The sequence below is a fragment of the Podarcis bocagei genome, assembly GCF_964188305.1.
Source record: "Podarcis bocagei genome assembly, chromosome: 8".
Lineage (NCBI taxonomy): Eukaryota > Metazoa > Chordata > Lepidosauria > Squamata > Lacertidae > Podarcis > Podarcis bocagei.
In genome coordinates, this window is record NC_138133.1 from 1,152,514 (window position 1) to 1,174,431 (window position 21,918).

At 47.3% G+C, this 21,918-nt stretch overlaps 1 protein-coding gene across 2 annotated transcripts; it reads right to left on the bottom strand.

Moving 5' to 3' along the window:
• Positions 1-116: 116 nt before the first annotated feature.
• MTRF1 (mitochondrial translation release factor 1) lies at positions 117-13,715 on the bottom strand. Of its 2 annotated transcripts, none has more exons than XM_081206004.1 (10): positions 13,606-13,715; positions 11,443-11,880; positions 9,168-9,259; positions 8,366-8,447; positions 7,894-8,001; positions 7,633-7,805; positions 4,362-4,479; positions 2,989-3,125; positions 1,890-1,988; positions 117-415 (listed from the first exon to the last, which is right to left on the bottom strand). In XM_081206004.1, the coding sequence occupies exons 2-10, from the start codon at positions 11,864-11,866 to the stop codon at positions 293-295; spliced, it is 1,356 nt and encodes a 451-aa protein (XP_081062130.1). In that variant the 5' UTR covers positions 11,867-11,880; positions 13,606-13,715; the 3' UTR covers positions 117-292. The 2 variants fall into 2 exon arrangements, with proteins under 2 accessions (XP_081062130.1, XP_081062129.1); XM_081206003.1 differs by lacking the exon at positions 13,606-13,715 and adding an exon at positions 13,397-13,512 and having other exon boundaries at positions 11,443-11,884.
• Between the last annotated feature and the right edge of the window lie 8,203 nt (positions 13,716-21,918).

Sequence of the window (21,918 nt, forward strand, 5' to 3'; positions counted from 1 at the left end):
CCATGGATAAGTGTGTGTGTTTGCCAGTCTGATTAGTCAAGCTGCACCCATCCCTTTAAAAATTTTATTTGTATGATTTGCAACTATGGAGCCTGAAATAAAGCACCAGACAAACCTTTGTCTTTGCATGAAGTTCTACATGCTTTTATATGCCATTTGTTTAGGTCACAGCCATAAAGTCAGCGACAGTGATAATGAAATATTAAAATGCAGAACAGCACTCATACTTCTGTGAGGTTTGTTAAATTTTGCAAGCCAATTAAAAGCATTTGCATCCATTACACTTTTCAAGTCAGGAGTCTGCTTGCAGAGATTTTAAATTGTTTTCCAAATGTTCCATCAGAGATTCCATCTCTGCAGCCTCTAAGAGTTTGCTGATTAGTTCATCCAGGAGTTTCTTCCCACTTAAGAATTCCTATTAAAAGATGGAGGGAAATAAAACACGTTACTGTGGACTGAAAGGATCAACATGAGTTTGGAATACATCAGTAAGCAGCTTATGGACATGTTCATGGTCTACTTGTGAAGTTGCTTTCGGCCACATTAATTATAACACCCCTTCTATGTCAGATTCAAGTTCTCCTTTGCCTACAAAGCTGTAGCCAAAAATGGCACCACTAACATACATGAGAGAAGTTACTAACAGATTTATGAGAACCTGAAATCTGCAGATTCTGAAAAATTCTTGTGAAAAAATCCCTGAGAGGAAACCACAAAAACCGCTCTGTAAGGACTTGGTGGCATGGGACACTGGCTGAAAGAGAAGAGGAAAAGCTGGCAACTGAGTGTGAGGGAGAATGGGATGGAGCAGCAGGAAGAGGAGGAAGGAAGAAGAACACAGACATAATAAGATAGAAATAAGCATCTCATTGTCTGTATAGTTCATTTCCTGGCTCACTATTTTAAAGCTATTTTAAAATGTACCCAGGGACAGGAGAGACCGCTGTCCACATACATCAATAGAATAAACAAAAGATTTTAGGCATAAGAAACATACTCCAAAGATCCCCAAATGAAGAAAAGCCAAAGCCACAGGCCCCTGAAGACAAAGCATGCTCAGCAGGCATGGAATTGCAGAATCATAGAACAGCAGAGTTTGAAGGGGTCCCAGGGTCCTCCAGTCCAGCCCCCTGACAGGGGGCCATCCCAGCTCTGCTTAAAAACCTCCAAGGAATGGTATCGGAAGAAATTAAAATTGAGAAAGGAATCAGGCAAGGGTGCCCACTTTCCCCTCTATCATTTATTGTGGTCCTGGAGGTTTTAGGATTAAAATTAGGCCTAGGATTAAAATGGAATTAAATTTATAAATAAGAAAATGTATGATAAGGAAAGCTATGTAATATGATTAGGACTGTGATATGGTTTTTTGAAATTCTGATATTGGAAACTGCTACATATAATTACTAAGAAATTCAGATGGAAGAGATTCAAGGAAGTCAAATACTATGTTTATGAAGATGGATGGTACTTAATTTTAATTAATTAAGTGGTAATATGTTGTATGAATCTTTTTTCTCCTTTTTTTGTTTGTTTTTATTATTGTTAATCTTTTCTTTTTTTACTATGTTTATCTACTGAAAATAATAAATATGATTTGGGGGAAAAAATTAAAAACCTCCAAGGAAGGGGCATTCACCACCCCATGAAGGAATGTAATGGCTGGAGCCACAAACAGAAGTGCCCCCCCCCACCGCAACGGACTGTTGCACAGCCTCTTCTGAGTGCCACTGTAAAGGGGAAGAGCTGAAGCTGAATGGTGCAACATGCAAAAGTCCCAGTGAAAAGAGTATTGGGCAACAGGGTTTCCATGCACTGCTGCAGGGTCTTGCATTACTGGAGAAGATGGAGGCTCCAGGCCAACATAGGAGAACCCTTTAAGAGACAAATACCTTGATGTCACGGATTTCATAGGTAACCCTGTGGTCAGTGACTCGGTCTTGGTGGAAGTTATATGTGCGAATTCTCTCTGACTGGGCTCTTGTCCCCAACTGCAAAATAACATTTTGTTTTGTTTCACAAATTAAAAAATGTAATAATTAAAACATTTTTGCTATAGTCTCAATAGCTCAGCATTTATTATTATTGGTCAGTGTCTACACATTTTTCAACACTTGAGAATTTATTATGTTTAATTCAATTTATTAGTCACTTGCTACAAAAGGAGACTCCAAGCACAACATAAAATCAGAAAAAGAACAATACATTACAATAAAAGCCATAAAATAACCTATAAAGCCTATTAAAATATAGTACTTATTTTGTATGCAAAGTGACAATTCAGAATGCAGGTCTTAAAATCTAATTTACTTTTGCATTGTAGCTTTACTGTTTTCAATCTAGGTGCTTTATAATAGATAATTTATTACAATAACCTTATGAGATGAGTTGTAATTATTGCAATTATACAAGTGCAAAATGCATTCAAAGTCGCTCAAAGGCCTTGATCCTTGGGCATCTGCAGCAAGAGGCAGCCACCCCCCCCAGGCCATAATCCCCCCAATCCTTGGTTTTCATTATTTTAAATAAAACTTTCTAGCGCTTGTAGAACCAAAGCTATAAGGCAAAATATGCAGGTATCTCATGTGTTTTGTGAGAAACTAATTTGGTCCTGCCTTCAGTCAATGTATGAAGTCATAGCAAGGACTGAAACTCAGGGAGAGAAATCCAGCTAATTAGACCCCAAAAAAGAAGGCTGCCGGGGGGGGGGCACCCATTGCCTAGATTACTGGTTTGCTCACATACTGCATGCCAACCTTTCCTGGTGAAGTGAATGCTGTCCCACAGAAATCAATTCATGTATCCTGGATTTTTATTTAAATGTGATTGTCACTGACGAGCTTCAGACCTGCTTTGTGGTGATGTCAGAGGCGGAATCCAAAACCTCCTGCCTAGAAACCCCCTGCTTACGGAGTGAGGCCAATTGCAGAGCTCCCCCCCCCCCTTTCCACACAGGGAGCACCTAAGGGAAGCAGTGGCCCATCTTCTCACCTGCAGTTTCCTGGCGCTCTGACTCTGCCTCAGCTCTCTCTCGATGGTCTGCTGGTACAGCTTGTCTCTCAAGGTCCGCAGAGCAGTTTCTCTATTCACTTGCTGAGATCGCTCTTCTTGGCACTCAGTGGTTAACCCTTTAGAATTTTTAGAAAGCTTTCATCAGATAATCCCTGCCTGCATAAGTTTTGGAAATAAGTGACCATGTCTTGCAAATTATTCATGCTAAGCTGACCAGGCAGGGCTACTCCTCCCATTTGGTAAAATGGAAAATCCTGTGCTCCAAGAAACAAAAATGTACACAGACACTATGAAGTTTAAGTTCCCATCTATAAACTTCTTATTTTATGTATTTTAAAACTATTTTTCTGGCATAATCACAAAAAATATTATCCATGAAAAATTATTTCCAGAAAAACAGAATCAAAGAATCACAGAATTGTAGAGTTGGACGGGACCCAATCCCTTCTAGCCCAACCCCCTGCAAGGCAGGAATCCCAGCTAAAGCTCCATGACAGGTGGCCACCTGACCTCCACTTAAAAACCTCCGAGGAAGGAGAGTCCACCACCTCCCGAGGGAGACTGTTCCACTGTCGAACAGCTCTTACTGTCAGAAAGTTCTTCCTGATGTTTAGTCAGAATCTCCTTTCTTGTAATTTACTATATATTTACATTATAACAAACAATACATCTAGACAGATCCTTATGCCTTGGTCAATTTTCTCAGGAAGAGAGTCTGAGGAAAGGAGGGAAATAGTGTTGAAGAATCTCCAGCTGGCAGCTTGTTCTGGGCCCTGGAGGTGTTCCACTTTGGCCTATGAGGTTGTTCCCCCCAAACCACAACACACCAGATGTCGTATGTGACATCATGCAAGGGCAGGTGGAGATGCGGCTGGTGGTCCACCGCCTTAAAGTGCGCCCCCAACTGTACCTGGGCAAGAGAGGCTTGGGCAGCGGCAACAAGGATAGGGATGATCCTTCAGACATTGTATAAGGAGATTTTCAAAAAAGCTTTTGATACAGTCCCTCCCTCAGCAAAAAAACTTAAAAGGATAAAGGAAAACTCACAGGATAAAGGAACAGGCCCTCTTATGGATCTGTAACTAGTTAAAGAACAGAAAGCAGAGAATACAAATAGATTATAAATAGATGGTGGTGATGATGATTTTATTTGTACCCTGCCCATCTGGCTAGTTGCCCCATCCACTCCTCTAAGGAGCACTGTCCCCCAGGAATCTGCATCAGTCCTCTTTTTTAGCATAGCCACAGAAGACAGCCTGCGTATCACAAATTGAATACTGGTTCCTATATATGTGATGTGCATGTTTCTGTGAAAAGGGGAGCAAAGATAAAACAAACTATACAAGGGTTACCTGTGGGAATGTGTACAATTCTAACAGCACTGTCTGTTGTATTGACATGCTGTCCTCCTGCCCCTTTGGCTCGAAATGTATCTATACGCAAATCTCTTGGATCTATTTTAACTGTCACCTTGAGAGAGAGAGAGAGAGAGAGAGAACATTTTACTATCTTACACGGAATTTTATGGGGAAAGCCTGCGTCCATCCCCCAAAGGTGTTTGTGTGTGTGTTTTTCCCCCTTAACCCTATTCAGAGAATCAGAAGACCTGCCAAAGAAGCCATGTTGGGGCTGCATGCATTTTTTTTTAAATCCCTTTTTTGTTTTTGTTTGGTATGGTTATGTTTGGTTGAGGAGAAGTACAGTGGTACCCCGCAAGACGAACGCCTCGCGAGACGAAAAACTCGCAAAACGAAAGGTTTTTTCGTTTTCGAGTTGCCTCGCAAGACGAATTTCCCTATGGGCTTGCTTCGCAAGACGAAGCTTGCCCCGGGGACAGCGGGTCTTCTCTTTTGAAGCAAGGGGCTGCAGGGAGATCGCTATCTCCCCGCAGCCCCTTGCTTCAAAAGAGGTCCAGGGGCAGCGGGAAGCTAAGCGCTTCTTTCCCGCTGCCCACCGACGTCTTTTGCAGCAAGGGGCTGCAGGGAGATCGCTATCTCCCCGCAGCCCCTTGCTTCAAAAGAGGTCCAGGGGCAGCGGGAAGCTAAGCGCTTCTTCCCTGCTGCCCCCCCGACGTCTTTTGCAGCAAGGGGCTGCAGGGAGATTGCTATCTCCCTGCAGCCCCTTGCTGCAAAAGACGTCCGGGGGAAGCGGGGAAGAAGCCGCTTCCCCCGGACGTCTTTTGTAGGGTTGCCGGCATGCCGAAGCCTGCGCGCGCTGACATCAGCGCTCCCAGGCTTCGCGGACCTCTCCACCAGCAGCGGCAGCGCTGCCGCTGCTGGCGGAGGGTTGCCGCCATGCCGAAGCCTGCGCGCGCTGACATCAGCGCTCCCAGGCTTCGCGGCACTGATGTCAGCGCGCGCAGGCTTCGGCATGGCGGCAACCCTCCGCCAGCAGCGGCAGCGCTGCCGCTGCTGGCGGAGAGGTCCGCGAAGCCTGGGAGCGCTGATGTCAGCGCGCGCAGGCTTCGGCATGGCGGCAACCCTCCGCCAGCAGCGGCAGCGCTGCCGCTGCTGGCGGAGAGGTCCGCGAAGCCTGGGAGCGCTGATGTCAGCGCGCGCAGGCTTCGGCATGCCGGCAACCCTCCGCCAGCAGCGGCAGCGCTGCTGCTGCTGGCGGAGAGGTCCGCGAAGCCTGGGAGCGCTGATGTCAGCGCGCGCAGGCTTCGGCATGCCGGCAACCCTCCGCCAGCAGCGGCAGCGCTGCCGCTGCTGGCGGAGAGGTCCGCGAAGCCTTGGCCGGACAGCTTTTGAAGGCAGGCGGGGGGGGGAGCAAAGACTTTCGCCCCCGCCAGCCTTCAGAAGAGGAAGGCTGGCGGGGGGCAAAAGTCTTTGTCCCCCCTGCCTGCCTTCCCAGGGGCTTTTAAATCGCCCCGGACAGCGGAGAAGTCCTCCGCTGTCCGGGGCGATTTTAAAATGCCGCCCGCCAGCATTTTAAGATCGCCCCGGACAGCGGAGAAGTCCTCCGCTGTCCCGGGGTTTTTTAAAATGCTGGGGGTGGGAAGAAAAGCCCTTGCCCCCCCCCCCAGCCTTCAGAAGAGGTCCGGGGACAGACTGTCCCCGGACCTGGTCTGAAGGCGGTTTCCCTAGGAACGCATTAATTGATTTTCAATGCATTCCTATGGGAAACCGTGCATCGCAAGACGAAAAAACCGCAAGACGAAGAGAATTGCGGAACGAATTAATTTCGTCTTGCGAGGCACCACTGTATCTTCTTCATCAGGGAGGGGAAGCTGTGGCTTGTGAGTTAAACCTGGCTGGCCAGACCTCTCCATTTTGCCTGCCAGGCCGTCTGGAGGAAGCCATGCCCACCCACCCTTTAAGGAGCTTAAAGGGATTGGCCAATTTTGTTCCTTCAATGGAGCAAGGCTTGAGTGCACCATTTTCCTTTGCTGGAGAAGAGAGGAGACTGCCCCCCACTCACCAGTGCTGCTCTTTAATGCAGCCGCCCCCCGACCCTATCAGCCTCCAAAATGGGAAGTTGGGAGAAGCCACACAGCAGTTGCAGAACTCAGCTGAGCCGCACGTCCCTCTTCCTTTCTGGGGACAGCACACAATGTCCAAGGAAGCAGCACCTCTCCTCCACCCCACAAGCATGGAGGTCCATGGCGAAGCTTTGACTTCTGGGTCACCCTCCCTAATGTTTGGGAAAGGGGATGCTAGCCTTGGCTGAGAGTGCTTTCAAAGTAGCACCTGGTGATAGGAGTCGTAGCGCACTCTGTGCTGCCCTTTGAAGCAGCCCCACAGTGCTCAGCCCTAGGCAGCACGGACCTCCTCCCGCATCAGCTAAGGGGAATTTCCTGCAGGAACTGAACTTGTTCAGTTGGGCTGGATTCCCAAATGCACGGCTAAAACGGAGATAAAAACCATTTTTAACCGCATGGTCCTGCCTGCATGGTGCTTCGAAGTCCTGGCTTCGGGATGCCACTTGATTGACAGGTGGGCCTTTGGGAGATCTTTTCAATCTCTTTTTAAATTAACTGCCCTGAACAATTTCGTATCATCAGCAAACTTGGTCACCTCACTGCTCGCTCCTAACTCCAGTTCAACCAGTGTGGCCAATGGCCAGGGACAATGGGAGCTGCAGTACCCCACACCCCTCTGGTTATCCCTTGTGCCTAAGAGAAATGGGAGTAAAGCAAGCTGGCCTGGCCCATGGAGACTGGTGGATAGAATAGAATAGAATAGAATAGAATCATAGAGTTGGAAGAGACCACAAGGGCCACCGAGTCCAACCCCCTGCCAAGCAGGAAACACCATCAAAGCACTCCTGACATATGGTTGTCAAGCTTCTGCTTAAAGACCTCCAATGAAGGAGACTCCACCACACTCCTTGGCAGCAAATTCCACTGTTGAACAGCTCTTACTGTCAGGAAGTTCTTGGTGGGATTGCACAGCTTGCCCGGAGCTCAGCTTTTCTTCCCTGTGCAGAGCTGAAGTAGCACCAGAAACCTACTAAAAAGACAGACACATGCACAACAGGCCCATCTCATGAGGCAGTTATGGGCACGGCTATTTCCCCCGGAACATCACGTAAGGTGGTGTTGTGGTTAAGTTAACAAACATTGTACTTAGAAACTAGCATTTATGGAGTTACACAGCAAGAGACACCGACTGAAATGAATACCTCATCTGGCTGAGGGAGGACAATCACGGACATGGTGCCAGTATGGATCCGCTGCATTCTGGAAGATAATCCTGTTTCAGGGATTCGCTGCACTCTGTGAGTCCCTCCTTCATATTTCAAATGCCTGTAGACGTCGTCTCCCAAAATACGAGCAGCAGCATGGTGTAGCCCACCTTTAAATACAGATTACAGGTTGGGGAAAGGGGTGAAGGCAATCTTTTAAGTTATCTATGCGACTAGTATAACAGGCTACAGCCATACCGTAATCCGCTGGAGTGTAGTTCACAGTCTCAAAGGTCCAGCATTTGTAATCAGCGTAATTCCGGTACATGTCAAATACCTCTTTGGTAAATTGCTGACAAATGTCACCTGAAATGCAAGAGTTTTCTCTGAATGCTACTGAAATGTCAATATGAGCAGTGCTGTGCAGAATGCTGTCACCACAAGGAGAGGAGCAGGCTGAGGGCCACCTAGCCCAGCAGCCTGGTCTCACAGGGGCCAACTTGTGGGAAAGCTGCAAGCAGGACTGGGACCCAAGAGCAGCCCTCTCCCCTCCTGTCATTTCCAGCAACAGGTATTCCGAAGCACTGCCTCTGACTGTGGATCACCACCACCACCAATAATAATTTAGCTTCGTTAAATCAATATCTAATATCTAACACAAAACAACTGACAAAAATGGAAAGCCCCATAACTAGGAGGAGGGTGGTTTTTATGTGGCGACTTTGCTGACCTCCAGTTGTCCTGCCAGATGTTACTTCTAACAATACACCACTGTCATCATATTTTTCTCTTGGTATCAAGATCTGGAAAATCTGAAAAATAAAATAGGTTTTTAATTCACAAGTACAAAGTGGAAAATATTATCAATGCTAATAATAGTCAGAAAACAAAGTGGGGGGGGTTGATATTCAGGAGCAAGTTCACGCTAATGTTTTATGTACAGGAACGCATAACCTACTTTTTCATTCACAGTATCATAATGTGAATCAGAAGTTTATGTGTAGGTATAGTTTCTCACAAGCTAGGAAGCTTTGTGAAAATATTCAGAACACAGGCTACCACAGTACTACACTGCAGATTTAAATGGTTTTTGCTTCTGATTCTGAAGAGTATCCAGTGTGAGAGGCCAACACCGCTCTGTATCCTACAGAGAACCTGGCTCCCCTTCTTTTTCTGCCCCCCTCAGAGGCTGGATGGCTCCAGCCCCAGCCCAGGCCATAGCTGCCCCTCCCCCTCCCCACCTCTCCCTCCCATAGTTAAGCCCAGCACCTGCACAATTGGAAATTGATCCTTGTGAGCACAGCACAGCAGCAGCAGCAGCCTGCTATGGAAGGGCTTGCGGGGGGCGGGGACAGTTTCAGCACCGTTTTTCCCTAGAGAAAAACTCCAGGCTGCTGGCCACATTGAGAGATAAATGGGAAGACACAACCTTGTTTTTCCTACACAAGAGTCTAGTGCACACTATTCTCCATACGTATCACCATTCAAACTGATTGCTGGATCAGGAAATCTATCCATGGTCCCCTGCTCACCTTTCGACACAGAGCGCTGATCTTCTGGTCAATAATCTCCTTTTCCTCTAGAGCAAGTTCTAGTAGTGGTTTCTCTTCTGAGCTGTTTAGCTCTAGGGATAAGTGGTTGAAGAAGTAAACATTCAGTAATCTTGTTAAAACAAACAGTTTGGGTGCATCTGCCTCATTTAATTTTATTTCACTTTTGTCCTTTGTTGTTCTGTGAACCATCTTGACACAGTTCCTGTAGACATGTGCTACATTCTTCCATCAAGGTCCAGCCTGGACAGATGGCAAATTTGCATCCATGCTCATCTAAAGACATTTGAGGCAGTGTGCTATGAAGGACACGGGGAAAACCTTGAAATGGAATTATGTAGCATATTTTTCGCTCTATAGGACACACTTTTTCCCTCCTAAAAAGCAAGGGAAAATGTGTGTGTGTCCTATGGAGCAAATGCAGGGGGGAGGCAGGCGGGAAAAGCCCCCAAGAGCTGTACACAAGCTCCGTGCGCTCTTGTGGGCTTTTCCCCAGGAGGGAGAAGGGACTGACTGGCTGCATCAGTCCCTTCTCCCACCCCGTAGAAAAGGCCACAGGAGCCATGCACCCTTTAAAGAGCGCGCGGCTTCTGCGAGAGGTGAGGGAATCCCCCCACCTCCCAGAAAAGCCAGGAGAAGCCGCACAGCCCCTTTAAAGAGCGCGCGGCTTCTGCGAGAGGTGAGGGAATCCCCCCACCTCCCAGAAAAGCCAGGAGAAGCCGCACAGCCCCTTTAAAGAGCGCACGGCTTCTGCGGGAAAAGCAGGGAGAAGGTCTGGGAGAAGCGCACAGGCTGCAGGCTTCTGTCCCCTTCTCCCCAAACTGTGGGCTTTTGCGGGAGGTGGGGAATTCCCTCACCTCCCGCAAAAGCAGGGAGAAGGTCTGGGAGAAGCGCACAGGCTGCAGGCTTCTGTCCCCTTCTCCCCAAACTGTGGGCTTTTGCGGGAGGTGGGGAATTCCCTCACCTCCCGCAAAAGCAGGGAGAAGGTCTGGGAGAAGCGCACAGGCTGCAGGCTTCTGTCCCCTTCTCCCCAAACTGTGGGCTTTTGCGGGAGGTGGGGAATTCCCTCACCTCCCGCAAAAGCAGGGAGAAGGTCTGGGAGAAGTGCACAGGCTGCCTGCAGCCTGTCCGCTGCTCCCAGAGCTGGGGGGGGGGGGGAAATCATATTTTTTTCCTTGATTTTCCCCTCTGAAAATTAGGTGTGCCCTATGGAGTGAAAAATACGGTAATATCAGAATCGTAAGAAAGCAGGGGTTTTGGCTTCTGCTAAAAATGAAATTGAAGGGGTGTGTAGGTCAACAGGAGAGAGGAGGAACTAAATGAAAACAATAGGCTCTTTCCTTCCCCATAAAAGAGGGTGGTGAAAGCAGACAATATTATTGCCCTAGTCAAATATTTTATCACAGTTTGCTGGGGAAAGGGACAGCAGCTTTTCTGGGCAAGCTACGTATCTTCATGTGGCTCTTTGAACTTTAGGATAGCATCCAGACTTTTTGGTCTCAATGAGCAGGGCAGGTAGTGGTAGCAGGAAGGAGAGAACAAACCTCCAGCCACCACCACTTCTCTACAACCTACTTCTGGGTTTGCAGCATTCGGGTTCCAAGTTGTTCGGGAACTAAGCTGTTCGAAAACCGAGGTACCACTGTACCATAGTTATGTTTGGATATCATCATGACAGATCCAAATAGTTACTAGATGGACAAGTAACTAAACAAGTGAGAAAAGTCAAACTATATTTTTTATTAGTTTACACAGATATGATGAGCCAGTCGGTAACTCTTTCCCTTCCGAGTTGCTTCCTTCCTTGCTCCGTGATTCTTCTTCCCTGCTTCTCTCTCTCTCCCTAAACCAGCCCTTTCTCTCTCTGAGGAGCCAGTCAGAGCACACCGGGCTTCTCTCTCTCAATCCAGCGACTGACTGGTCGATCGCAATCGATGTGTTGGACATGCCTGCTCTAGGGGATCCTTACTGAGAGATCTCTGTAAACACACTCAAAGAAGTACTTCCTACAGTACTTCCTCAGTGAATCCTGCAAATAGCTGCTGGTCCAAGCACACTGCTTTTAATGAACCCATGAATTTGAGAAGAAAGTGGGAGAGACTTGGAATGGCTTGTAAAGCCAACAGGTGAGGAGAAAGCTACAGAGAGTTGGTGGATGTCAGGGTACAATTGCTCTATTAGATGAAATTTAAGCAAAAGGTCTTGAAGATGGCAGGGGGAGGTGAGCTAAGCAAAACAAAACAGCTGCATAACTTACTTGAACAAAGTATCTCCAAATCTTGAAGTTCTTTTTCTGCCTCTTGAATTTCTTTAAATGTCACAGCAAGCGGGAACAGTTCAGCATGTCTCTTGCTCAGAGCTCTTCTTCTGTGTTCTTTTACTGAGCTATCACTGAGCAATTTCTCCATTCTTTGGTATTCTTGGCTTAAAGTCTGTAAATACGTTTGCAGTGCTTCAAGGTTCCAGAATGTTCCTGAGGTCTGGTGATATCTCCTTGGCCAGTTATTAAATGCTACAACAGGGGCAACTGTATTCCACAAATCCCAGCTGTGCTGAAAAGTATTCAGTTTTGTCCAACAAGTAGCTCTCTTAACAAGTAAAGGAAGATGACGCTGCTGGAGAGAGCAGTAACACTGAACACGCAATGTTCTAAAAAAAGGAATTGTTTGGTGTGGTTTCATCTCAGGGTTCTAATCTTTCTGGAATGGAAAAAAAAAAAAGAAAGAAAGAAAGAAAGAAAGAAAGAAAGAAAGAGACTAGTATTGCTTTCCACTGCTTCACTTATATCAGTTTAACTAAGTGTCTGAACAACACAGTGGTCAGGATCCACCTAACAAATGCCATCCACAGAAGCCCCGCACCAGGGCCGTCAGGTGTGCAGTGGCGCTTTCCTTGCCACTGAATTCAAGCCTATAACTCATACTATAATGCTGAATATCATTGACCACTATAGCAACCCCATGAGATAGGTTACTAATATTTCCATTACATAAATGTGGCATGTTGCCAAAACACAGCCTGAGAAAAAATGGTGGTTCAGTGAAAAGTGTAGCCACTTTAATCAAAATAAATTATTGTTGAGGAAAAAATGATTAGTTTTCCATGTTTCTGGTATCATATCCTGTTCTGAGCATGAGCCAACAGGTTGTCTTAACATTAAAAGGTAAAAAAAGTAAAGGACCCCTGGGTGGTTAAGTCCAGTCAAAGGCGACAATGGGGTGCGGCGCTCCGAGGGAGCCACCGTTTGTCCACAGACAGCTTTCCGGGTCATGTGGCCAGCAGGACTAAACTGCTTTTGGTGGGACGGGACACCGTGACGGAAACCAAAGCGCACGGAAATGCCGTTTACCTTCCTCTCGCAGCAGTACCTACCTACTTGCACTGGTGTGCTTTTGAACTGCTAGGTTGGCAGGAGCTGGGAACATGACATACATAAGCTCGTAGGAAACTGCTCTGACAGGCATGGTTAGCAAATTTTTTACATATAATTTTTTTACATAACATTTTACATATCTCATGCTGTTGAGCAAAACCTTTAAGATTTAAACACCGTTCAAAGGCTGAGCAATACTGCTCCCTACAGTTCTGAATGATCCTATAATTTCAGGGAATACCCAAATTTCCCAGTCAGTAATTTCACTAACTACTTCCAGCATGGTAGTTGCTTCTGCAAACCGTAAGACAGTCTCTTCTAAGTTTAATTATAAGAAGACAGCTGACCATTGGTACGGACACAAATAATATCCTGCAAGTCTTTTAGCAAAGCGTCTGGCTCTGGCCCAAGCTGGCCGGTCACAAGTGCTTAGCAGTAGTAGTAGTAAAGGTAAAGGGACCCCTGACCATTAGGTCCAGTCGTGGCCGACTCTGGGGCTGCAGCGCTCATCTCGCTTTATTGGCCGAGGGAGCCAGCATGACTTCTGGTGAACCAGAGCAGCGCATGGAAACGCCGTTTACCTTCCTGCCAGAACAGTACTTGCACTTTTGACATGCTTTTGAACTGCTAGGTTGGCAGGAGCAGGGACCAAGCAACGGGAGCTCGCCAACCTTCCAATTGGCAAGTCCTAGGCTCTGTGGTTTAACCCACAGCGCCACCCGCGTCCCGAGTAGTAGTAGTAGTAGTACTACTACTATACAAATACTGCTATTACTATTATATAGTAGTAGTAGTAGTAGTACAGTAGCCAGGGAATAGGACTGCAGGTCCGCCCTACCTAGAGCATCATCTTGTGCACAGGAGGCTCTGTAAATCTGAGCAGGGATTCTAAGGCAGAGCTGCAGCTTCGGCCCGGGGCTCCCACGTCCCAGCTGCAAGAGGGGCTGATGGGGAAATTAGGCGGCCATTTGTCAGGGGAAGAAGGAAGGGGGCAGAACGGCGCCTCCTCCCAGAAGGCCGGGGCGCCGCTTCCGGGGCACCTCTTACTTGCCTCCGCTTCCCCGGCTCTGAGGTGGTCGGAGGGGGCAGCGCGGACCCCCTCGCCCGTCCCCGAGGCCCCTCGCCTCCTGCCGGGGCGGCCCTTCCTTCGCCTCGCGGGCCCCACGCGCGCGCCCTTCCTCTCGGGCTCTTGGGGGGGGGGGGCGAGTGCAGGATGAGGCCTGAGAGAGGGACACCCCCCCCCTCGCGCGCGCCTTTCCGCTTCCGCGGCCTCCGCCCTCTCCTCAGTCTCGGCCGCTGCTCCTCCGCCGCTCGCAGGCCGCTTCGGAGGGGGGCGGGGTCGGGCTGGGGGCGGGAGGAGCGGGCCGGCGAGGGAGCTGAGGGCCGCCCCGCCCGCGGAGAGCAGCCTCTTCAAGGGGGCGCCTGGGGGGCAGCCCCCTCGCCGCCTTCCTCTCTCCCCCCCGCGCCCTGCGCCGCCAGGGGCCGATCATGGGGGCCTTTCGTTCCTGCTGCCCTTCCTGCCGAGGCCTCATCCTGCTCGCGCCCCTTTCGCCCCTCGCCAGAGATCCCCGTCGGGTCCCAGCGACAAGCTGGGGGCGGCCCTTCTGCTCCAGCCCCCCAGCTGAGCCCCCAGGGGATCCGAGCACGGCTGCCTCCCGACGAGAGGCCTCTCCGCCCTCCATGGGTCCAGCCCTCTTCGTAAGCCACCCGAGTTCTGGCCAACTCCGCAACCCCATGAACACCACGGGGTTCATTTTCTAGAAGTAGGCATAGGGTTCTGCTGTACGGCTGCAAGCCCAGTAAGATGCATTTTATTCAGCGGGGCTTGATGAATTGTTTATGTGTTTGCTTGTAAAAGGCTTCATAACGATGTAAAAAGTCATGTGTGTATCCTTTCAAAAAGTTCACCTTTCAGCTTTTTCCTAATAGTTCTGAAATCTTTCTCCTCTCCCCCTCCTAATTATTCTCCAGTGGATGCTTTGCTATGTAACTGATTTGAGTGTTTTATATTTAAGTTTATAGATTGGGCTATTAGATACAGTGGTGCCTCGCAAGACGAAAATAATCCGTTCTGTGATTCTCTTCGTCTAGCAGTTTTTTCGTCTTGCGAAGCAAGCCCATTGACGGATTAGCGCTATTAGCGGCTTTTAGGGGCTTATCAGTTTATCGGATCAGCTGATAAGCGGCTTAGTGGCTTAGAAAAAGGGGGGGAGGAAAAAAAACCCGCAGGAACTTGCAAGACATTTTCGTCTTGCGAAGCAAGCCCATAGGAGATTCGTTTTGCGAAGCACCTCCAAAACGGAAAACTCTTTCGTCTAGCGGGGCACCACTGTACTGTCTAACATACCTGTGGCCATCTAGGGATTGTTGGGACTCCCAGCTCCCTGCCAGCTGTCAGGGATAATGGGAATTCTAGTCCCACAACATCTGGTGGGTCATAGATATGTAATATATTAAATTTACAAAATTCTAAAGTGCAGGTTATTAGTCACAACACTAGATTTCTGGGTACTTACTGTAGGTCAGCACAAAACATATGTTTACTATGCCATTCTGTTTCTGCAGGGGTGGGGAATCCTTTTATTCTGGCAGGCTGGATCCTGTGGACTCCTGCCCTTGACAGGCCACTTGGACATCAACCTTATAGGTTAGGCTGAAAGAGCCACTGCCTGAGGTTACTCAGTGAGTTTCGTGGTGGCGTGGGAATTGGAACCCAGGTTTTCCCAGTGATACTCAGATACACAAGCCACTACATTACCTTGTCAACTCTAAAACTAAAGAGGTGTATTTCAATCCTTCAGTTACTGATAGTAATTTGCTCCTATAGCCAATGAATCTTCAGTCTGTGCAGAATTTATTTCTTTAGAGGTTTTTTTGTTTTTTTTAGCAGGGGTAGAAATCTCCAGCCTGTGAGCCTAGTTAGCCCTCCAAGCCTCAGAGGTTTGCTCCCTGGCTTTGCTTTCCTGGGCCTGATGTACCGTATTTTTCGCTCTATAAGACACACTTTTCCCCTCCTAAAAAGTAAGGGGAGATGTGTGTGCGTCTTATGGAGCGAATGCAGGCTGCACAGCTATCGTTGAAGCCAGGAGAGCAAGAGGGATCGGTGCGCACCGATCCCTCTTGCTCTCCTGGCTTCAGGGATAGCCGCAGAAACCTCCTAAGCGCAGCGGGAGCACTCCTCCCACTGTGCTCAGGAGGCTTCACATTGCTTTCGCTGGGGAGGTGCTGCGCAGCTTTCCCTCTCTGCGCAGCGCCCCTTCAGCAAAGCGGCAGGAGAAATGGAAGGGGCTCTGTTTCTGCTGCCGCTTCACTGAAGGGGCGCTGAGCAGAGAGGGAGAAAATATTTTTTTCTTGTTCTCCTCTAAAACAAGGTGCGTCTTATGGTCGGGTGCGTCTTATAGAGCGAAAAATACATGGCGCTGAGCACAGGAAAGTCCAAGCCTCAGATAAAGGAAAAATTCTGAGCACCCAGAAAGCATGCTTCTGATTCTTCCTTTGCAGGTGCTTCTTGAACTTTGAGTTACTTGATATTCTGTGATGTCAGGGGATGGAAAGGCGGTTGAGGCCACCCACCTGCCCACGTGGTCTGCGGAGCCTGGACCAGTTCTGGATCTGCCCATAGGGACTTCCCACCCCTGACCTACAGCCGACTTTTCAGGGTACAAAACTCAAAGGGACTCACGAACAACATCAATGCACATTAAAACATACCCAGATTACTAAACCAGGGGGGGTCCCTTCCCCACAGGGCCCTTGGCAGTCAGTAGCCCTGCAGCAGAGAACACCTTCCAGCTGGAGCAGCAGAAGCCATGCTCCTGGTGTCTCCTGGCCTGCTGGCCTGCTCTCCTGGCTTTCTGTTCACAGAGCAGTTGTCAAAAACTTCCTGCATATCATGCAGCTTATTGTAATCTGACATGCAACTGCTTCATCTTCTCAGCTGCTTAAAGGTAAAGGTACCGTACGGGCCAGTCGTGTCCGACTCTAGGGTTGTGCGCTCATCTCACTTATGAGGCCGGGAGCCAGCGCTGTCCGAGGACACTTCCGGGTCACGTGGCCAGTGTGACGCCTCATTGAATTTGAGTCATTCTGCAGAAAGGCAGGTAGCAAAAACAAAATAATTTTAAGGAAAATAATATATTTTGTCCTGTATGGCATGTTGTTGTCGTTTAGTCGTGTCCGACTCTTCGTGACCCCATGGACCAGAGCACGCCAGGCACTTCTGTCCTCCACTGCCTCCCGCAGTTTGATCAAACTCATGCTGGTAGCTTTGAGAACACTGTCCAACCATCTCGTCCTCTGTCGTCCCCTTCTCCATCTTTCCCAGCATCAGGGTCTTTCCCAGGGAGTCTTCTCTTCTCATGAGGTGGCCAAAGTATTGGAGCCTCACCTTCAGGATCTGTCCTTCCAGTGAGCACTCAGGGCTGATTTCCTTAAGAATGGATATGTTTGATCTTCTTGCAGTCCATGGGACTCTCAAGAGTCTCCTCCAGCACCAGAATTCAAAAGCATCAATTCTTCAGCGATCAGCCTTCCTTATGGTCCAGCTCTCATTTCCATACATCACTACTGGGAAAACCATAGCTTTTACTATACGGACCTTTGTTGGCAAGGTGATGTCTCTACTTTTTAAGATGCTGTCTAGGTTTGTCATTGCTTTTCTCCCAAGAAGCAGGCGTCTTTTAATTTTGTGACTGCTGTCACCATCTGCAGTGATCATGGAGCCCAAGAAAGTAAAATCTCTTACTGCCTCCATTTCTTCTCCTTCTATTTGCCAGGAGGTGATGGGACCAGTGGCCATGATCTTCGTTTTTTTGATGTTGAGCTTCAAACCATATTTTGCACTCTCCTCTTTCACCCTCAATAAAAGGTTCTTTAATTCCTCCTCACTTTCTGCCATCAAGGTTGTGTCATCTGCATATTTGAGGTTGTTGATATTTCTTCCGGCGATCTTAATTCCGGCATGGGATTCATCCAGCCCAGCCTTTCACATGATGAATTCTGCATATAAGTTAAATAAGCAGGGAGACAATATACAGCCTTGTCGTACTCCTTTCCCAATTTTGAACCAATCAGTTGTTCCATATCCAGTTCTAATTGTAGCTTCTTGTTTCTCAGAAACTGAAAGATTTCTCAGAAGACAGATGAGGTGATCAGGCACTCCCATTTCTTTAAGAACTTGCCATAGTTTGCTGTGGTCGACACAGTCACAGGCTTTTGCATAGTCAATGAAGCAGAAGTAGATGTCTTTCTGGAACTCTCTAGCTTTCTCCATAATCCAGCGCATGTTTGCAATTTGGTCTCTGGCTCCTCTGCCCCTTCGAAATCCAGCTTGCACTTCTGGGAGTTCTCGGTCCACATACTGCTTGAGCCTTCCTTGTAGAATTTTAAGCATAACCTTGCTAGCGTGTGAAATGAGTGCAATTGTGCGGTAGTTGGAGCATTCTTTGGCATTGCCTTTCTTTGGGATTGGGATGTAGACTGATCTTCTCCAATCCTCTGGTCACTGCTGAGTTTTCCAAACTTGCTGGCATATTGAGTGTAGCACCTTAACAGCATCATCTTTTACAATTTTAAATAGTTCAGCTGGAATACCATCACTTCCACTGGCCTTGTTATTTGCAATGCTTTCTAAGGCCCATTTGACTTCACTCTCCAGGATGTCTGGCTCAAGGTCAGCAACCACACTACCTGTATGGCATACATCACCTCTAAATAAGTTATAGGCTATTTTGTGAAAACGAAGCATACCTAATATCACATGATCACCTCCCTTGGCTAATCCGATGGCTTGTTGTTGTTTAGTTGTGTCCGACTCTTTGTGACCCCATGGACCAGAGCACGCCAGGCACTTCTGTCTTCCACTGCCTCCCGCAGTTTAGTCATATCCAATGGCTTAGTCATATACAAACTTGGCATGGGAGCATAACCCTTGAACTCCAGTTCATCTGGGCCTGTGTCTAGCAGTGTCAAGAAGAGTTAGATCACCACTGTATTATGGGAGATTCTTCATGAGGAATAAGCTCTTACCAGGGTTGGGAAATACTTCAGTTTTCTAGGTGCCAGGATGTCTTAGTTCGCAGACAACAGAGCACTTTGGAATTATTTAGCCAAAGTATCTTCTCCACAATTTTTTGTTGAAGTGCTACTCTACAATTCTATGATTTATAAGTTGCCTAATACAAAAATAGTCTGCACACGACTTACAGACAAAATAAAAACACCAGTAAAAACATGCCAGTCATCACTAATAAACAACTGCAATAACTGCATCCGCAACAGTGAAACATCAACAGTATAGGGGTCAGTATAGCTTGTCACAAGCAGTGAAATGCCTGGGAAAATAGGAAGGTTTTAACATGGTGTCATAAAGGTCTTAAGTTAGTGCCATATTAAGTTTGTGGGATATTTCATAGAATCACAGAATTGTAGAGTTGGAAGGAGCTGCAAGGGGCATCTGATCCAACCTTGCAATGCAGAAATCCTTGGCCCAATGTGGGGCTCGAACCACAAACCTGAGATTAAAAGCCTCATCCTTTACGACTGAGCTATCCCAGTTTCTATTTATTGTACTGTACAGACAATATCAAATTCCTTATAGCCACAGTTATGTCTTTTTACTTTGTCCTTTGTGAAATACCAGAAAAGCATTGTGAGTTGTCTGTAAAGCTGTCATTCTTGGTGGGTGGATCAAATTTGATCTCTATAGGTCTCTAATAATTTTGTTGTCAATTTGAAATAAGTCTGTTCTGTGAAAAATCTAAATTTAAATAGAAACCATTAAGCCACAGTATCATGAAGAATTGAGAAATGTGTTGTCAGGTAGCACACAAATTCAGTGCAAAGCTCTTATAATTTATGCTGTTGGATGGAATTATTTACTTCATAAATCTAATAAAAGCATTTTTTTCTACCTCTGGTATAATATGAACCTGGAACATTGTGGCATTTTTGGTACGTCAGTGAGGGATAACACTATCAAAATACTTTGTTTGGGGGGTTTATATACCTGGGTTCAAAATACAGTGTGTCCCCCTTTATAATGCATGGCAGCAGGGGACTTGTTTTCCCTCTTACTGCATCAGTGTTTTTAAAATTGGAAAGCCTTGTTTTAAGCATGTGTGCACACAGTATGAATAGTACAGTACAGATGGACTTTGATACCAGAGTAAAAAAATCTCCCAAGAAATTGCTGTGAATGTCAATAGTAGAGAGGATAATTGAGATCAACTTATTGCTTTGTCGTTTTTCAGGGCAAGAACTCTTTTAAATAACAGTCATTTTATTATCCAAGTTCTAATTCAACTATCCAGTGTCCCTTTATTAACCCAAAAAGAACTTTTGTGAAGTTAATCTTCCGGAGCAGATTAAATGTTAACTATTCTGTTATTTTCCAGATTCATCCTAATAAAATAGACAGTGAATTAATATTGTACCAGAATCAAGTTATGAGAGAGGCAGATCTGTTTCAAGAATCTCTGGAACATATAGAAACTTATGAGAGGCAAATATGTGACAAGCCGGAGAGTTGAGAATCAGGAGCCTTTTCTCAGTTTCGCAAGTAACCAATTTCAGCTGAGCGACACCGGAAATTAACCTGAGACTGGAGCACCTTCCCTGGGTGGGATGGCTAAAAGAAGTTGGGGCTTTCATAGTTTAGGGAAAGCTAGTGGTGTCCAAACTTTTTTCAAAAAGGGCCAGATTTGATGAAGTGAAGGGCCATGAGGGCCAACCAAAGTTGTTGAGCTTTTTATGATTTTACCCCAGGAAATAAACTGCCACAAGAGCCGGATTAAACTGACCGGCGGACCGGATTAAGCCCCCAAAAGTAGCTTTCTGACCACTAGATGGTGTCGTGGGCCAGAGGTGCTCACCTGACCCCTGGTCACTTGGGTCACTGATGCATCCCAGCCCACTCTACTCTCTGCGACAGTTGGCCACCACGGACAAAAAACTCCTCTCTCTCATCACAGTGGAAATTGAGGCATTCAGGACCAAGCACACATTTGTGTTTAGCACATACTTTACAAACAACAGCACAACCATCTTGTTGCACCTTAAATACTGAGGGGACAGTCGTATAGCAAGATTGGCCAGGCTGAGCATGTTGGGATGCAGTGGATCTCCAGCTGAACTGGAAGGCTCCTGGTGCAGCTGAGCTGAGTCCCCCAACCGAGCTCAGCCAAAAAGGTGCCCATGCCCTTTCCTCCATCCCAGCACAGTAGGGACCCAACTGGGGCAGCCAAGCCCAGTAGATTGCAAGCCAGTGAAAACTCTGAAAATAGAGTGTGGCAGGTATGGGTCAGGGATATATGCTGCACCCTAAGCCCGTTCAGCTCAGCCAGGAACTCAGTGGGAGGTGAATCAGCATAAAGGGTTCTCTAACTCAAATTGCATCATGGAAGTCATTGGGGAGAGCCTGATTCCCAGAAATTGATCACTCTGGAAGGAGAAGGGAGCCTCAGCTACACCCTCTTCCTAATGTGGAGGGCTGGTGGTTGGCACAAATATCCCTTGCACCCCCACATGGGTGCCCCAGGCCTCCACACTCCCAGAACATTGCTTGCTCCCAGGTCCCAACATGCAGATCCCTCCGGGGGGCAGGAAAACTCTGAGCAACCCCTGATAACAACACTGGCCAGCATGTCCCCCTCCCTGGGACTTTTGAATGGGCTCAGGATAGGTTTACGCACACCTCATTTGCACCAGCTTGCTCTGTACCACCTCCCTGTGCCTAGGATTGTCCTGTAAAGCATACTATAGTAAATCAGTCACAAGAGTCTCTGTTTCTGCTGCAACAAACCAACAGAGCTGTCACTGTTTCTTAGAAAAATCATGCAAACAGCAGCCACTGGTTGGGTAGGACTAAGGATCAAACCTGGCAAAGAGGAGCAATATATTCCTTTCCTCCCCTGCTGTGGTTCTAACAACAACAAAAGGCACATTCCTCCAAAATGGTTAATTTTCTTGGGTGCCAGTGGGAGCTTACCTCCCAATGCACACAGCGGCTTCAGAGGAGTTACCTTATGTTTGTCAGGATGGTGTCAAGGAAGGAAAGGGTTAACTCCCCCATTCCTACCTGCTATACATAATCCTAAAAATCCTTAGTGCCCCCTGTGGCTGCTATTGCTTTCTTTTCATTTTTAAAAGTGACGGTTGTTCTTGGTATGAGCTTTCGTGTGCATGCACACTTCTTCAGGTGCATGCACACGAAAGCTCATACCAAGAACTAACTTAGTTGGTCTTTAAGGTGCTACTGGAAGGAATTTTTTTATTTTGACTATGGCAGACCAACACGGCTACCTATCTGTAACTGGTTAAGAACAAAGTTTGGCCTTTGTTGAAGGTGATTAGCAGCAGGTA